At 36.6% G+C, this 2,590-nt stretch overlaps 1 protein-coding gene across 2 annotated transcripts; it reads right to left on the minus strand.

The window, feature by feature from the left end:
• Positions 1–269: 269 nt before the first annotated feature.
• LOC107471892 (cold-regulated 413 plasma membrane protein 1) lies at positions 270–2,049 on the minus strand. 2 transcript variants are annotated; one of them, XM_021132450.2, is made up of 5 exons: positions 1,708–2,049; positions 1,520–1,627; positions 1,188–1,258; positions 715–968; positions 270–557 (listed from the first exon to the last, which is right to left on the minus strand). In XM_021132450.2, the coding sequence occupies exons 1-4, from the start codon at positions 1,899–1,901 to the stop codon at positions 715–717; spliced, it is 627 nt and encodes a 208-aa protein (XP_020988109.1). In that variant the 5' UTR covers positions 1,902–2,049; the 3' UTR covers positions 270–557. The 2 variants fall into 2 exon arrangements, with proteins under 2 accessions (XP_020988109.1, XP_020988110.1); XM_021132451.2 differs by having other exon boundaries at positions 705–968; positions 1,708–2,048.
• Between the last annotated feature and the right edge of the window lie 541 nt (positions 2,050–2,590).

A 2,590-nucleotide genomic window follows, 5' to 3' on the forward strand; every position in this document is an offset into this window, starting at 1 on the left:
AAGCTGGGATTACTTGATTTGCACAAACCACGTAATACCAGCTTGCGGGGGGATGTAACATAATAGAGTTTGTTTTTTGTATAGCTGTCAAGTTGGTTAGTTTGTTAGACATAATTATAGCACTATTAGTTAGTAATTTATTTTCCCTTTTGCTATATATATTGTAATTGGTACTCAGTACTCTGTGGTGGTTCTTTTAATCAATTATTCTCTCTTTTCACTTCTTTTCAATTCTTTTTCCATTACTTTAAATTTCAATGACCTGAGAGTACATCACCAACCTTCTTCTTTTCTTATAATTATTTTTGTAATTCACTTGAATTTTAAGCTTAGTACCATTTTACAAATTGCGCCACAAGAACACTTAGCAAAGAAAGACAGATACAGAATCTGAAAATGTTGCAGCTATGTCACATTTAGAGTCTTCATGTTCAGTGTCGATTCACCTTCTATGTGGCAACATTGCATTCTTTTTCAAGGAATAAAACGCTGCTGAATCAAGAGAGGTGAACGATATTTGAATACGCGAATTCACTCGTCATTTATACGCATCCAAACTACAAGGACATGCAAAAGCAAAAGTCATAAACAATGGCAAGGAATTCTAATCTCTAGATATGTTAACAAACATTAACAACAACAAAATTCAACTTGCTTCTCACTCATGACACATTAAACAAGACCAAATTTGCTGCTACACATACCTGTTTGTACCTATAGAATGTAGAGCACGAGCGTCCAGATAGGATACACCAACAGAAGGATTATGCCTAACGTATTGGAAATGCCATGAGGTTTGGTGAAGGAGTTTCTGAAACCACCGGAAGCGCGAATATGTTCTTGCAGCAAGTAACATGCAATGGCAAGGCATATTATCACCCCTACTGCATTGTTTCTAACGGTGCTTGCAAACAGACCTGGAGCTACCACAACGAGTAGAATCAAAGCAGCAGGAAGTTCCAGCCATTCTGCAATATCAACCGTTACAAGTTAGTTACTTAGTTACTATTACTTTCTAATTGCCATGGCGTGGAAAATATTTCATAGATCTTAATTTCTCAGCAAGTAAAAGAATACCGAGAAAATCTACAGGGAAAAGAAAATAAATACTGTAGCATACAACTTAATCAGCATTTAGAGACAGCAGATTTTTCCTATAAGAAAAATTGAAGCATATATGTAGATACCAGGGAACCGCCTTGGAAAGAAAAGTCGCAGTACAACTGCAATTAGAGCAATCCATTTCCCAACATCACCCCTGCAATGGAAAAAAGGAGGAGGTATCAAGAGCTGCTCTGAGTAGTGCAGAGCCAAGAAAAATCAGAGAGAAACGAAGGGATCTAGTAAAATGCATTGAAGCGGTAATGAATCGAATTACACGTGATTACAGTGAGAGTGGTTATTTATACCTGAGCTAACAGAATTCATAACAGAAAAGGTGCCAGCTCAGCACAGATTCTAACTTATTATAACTTTCATCTACTAACAACTCTCACTAGCTGAAGAGAGGGTGAGGTACCTGAAGAATCCGAAAATCCATGAAGGTAAGCTGAAGAAAATGTATGGAATGAGAAGTGATGTAAGAATGTTGGTGTTCCAGTTTGTACGATCCAAAATCAGCAAATAGCTGCAGATGAGTGATTAGCGATTAGAAAATTAGATTAGAGAGATGGAACGATCGAAGAGGGAATAGTAAGAGATACATACATAGCAGCGATGGAAGCAATGGATTCAAGCACAATGACTCCGGCGCCGGACACAGCAGCTAGTTTAACGGCGTTTTTGGCGAGTTTATTAGCAGCAAAACCAAGGTCCCTCAGATCCGAACCAATTAATTCAGCTGCTTCATCTTCAAATTCCCTCCTCATTGCTAAGTAGCTCTTCTTGTTGCGCTTCCACATTTCCTATGCCGCCTTGGTGTGAGATTCAGAAAACAGAGAGCTGATTTTGCACTGCGCTGACACGTGTGCAACTCTCGGAATAGCAATGCCACGTGGAATTCAACCATTGGATCGTCATCGTCATCACCTAAATGCGGTGCCGCTTCGATAAGAATTGCGACAAGTGAGAACAACGTTCAACTTTCTTCTATATGGATTATGGATATGCACATGAATATATCATAATACAAATTTTTTTTTCCATTACACACTACTCACTCAGCTGCATCACACGACAAATTTAAGTTACAGTTATTAGATAAAAATTTAATTAAATTATTTAATAATTTTTAAATATTAATTTCACCGTAAAATCGATTACACCTGAATTTTTACCTTAACTTTTCAACTCAATCGTATTTTTTTCCAAAGTTTGGTAAAAGATATCAATAATGCAAAGGTCCAATTCACCTAGTTTTATGAACTGTTGGTATGATCCATTTATGTATTGGGCTAACTGGCTAACGTACGAATTATTTTTGCTAACATATCTAGATATATATTTTTTGGCTTGGCTTCGATTCTAATTAACAAAAATATCTTGCAAAAAATAAGAGAGACAGAAGTTAGAAGGATTAAATTGGAATGTGTGCATGGATAAGAAAACAGGAAATCCTTATTAACATTAGATGTAAGGAATTTAACTCTTC

This window comes from Arachis duranensis, chromosome 10, assembly GCF_000817695.3.
Source record: "Arachis duranensis cultivar V14167 chromosome 10, aradu.V14167.gnm2.J7QH, whole genome shotgun sequence".
In the NCBI taxonomy this organism is placed as follows: Eukaryota; Viridiplantae; Streptophyta; class Magnoliopsida; order Fabales; family Fabaceae; genus Arachis; species Arachis duranensis.

Coding starts and splice junctions, on each gene's coding strand:
- LOC107471892 (XM_021132450.2), bottom strand. CDS start 1,901: ATGTGGAAGCGCAACAAGAAGAGCTACTTAGCAATGAGGAGGGAATTT. Junction 1,628..1,707: donor ATTGCTTCCATCGCTGCTAT/GTATGTATCTCT, acceptor ACTCATCTGCAG/CTATTTGCTGATTTTGGATC. Junction 969..1,187: donor CTTTCCAAGGCGGTTCCCTG/GTATCTACATAT, acceptor TTGATATTGCAG/AATGGCTGGAACTTCCTGCT.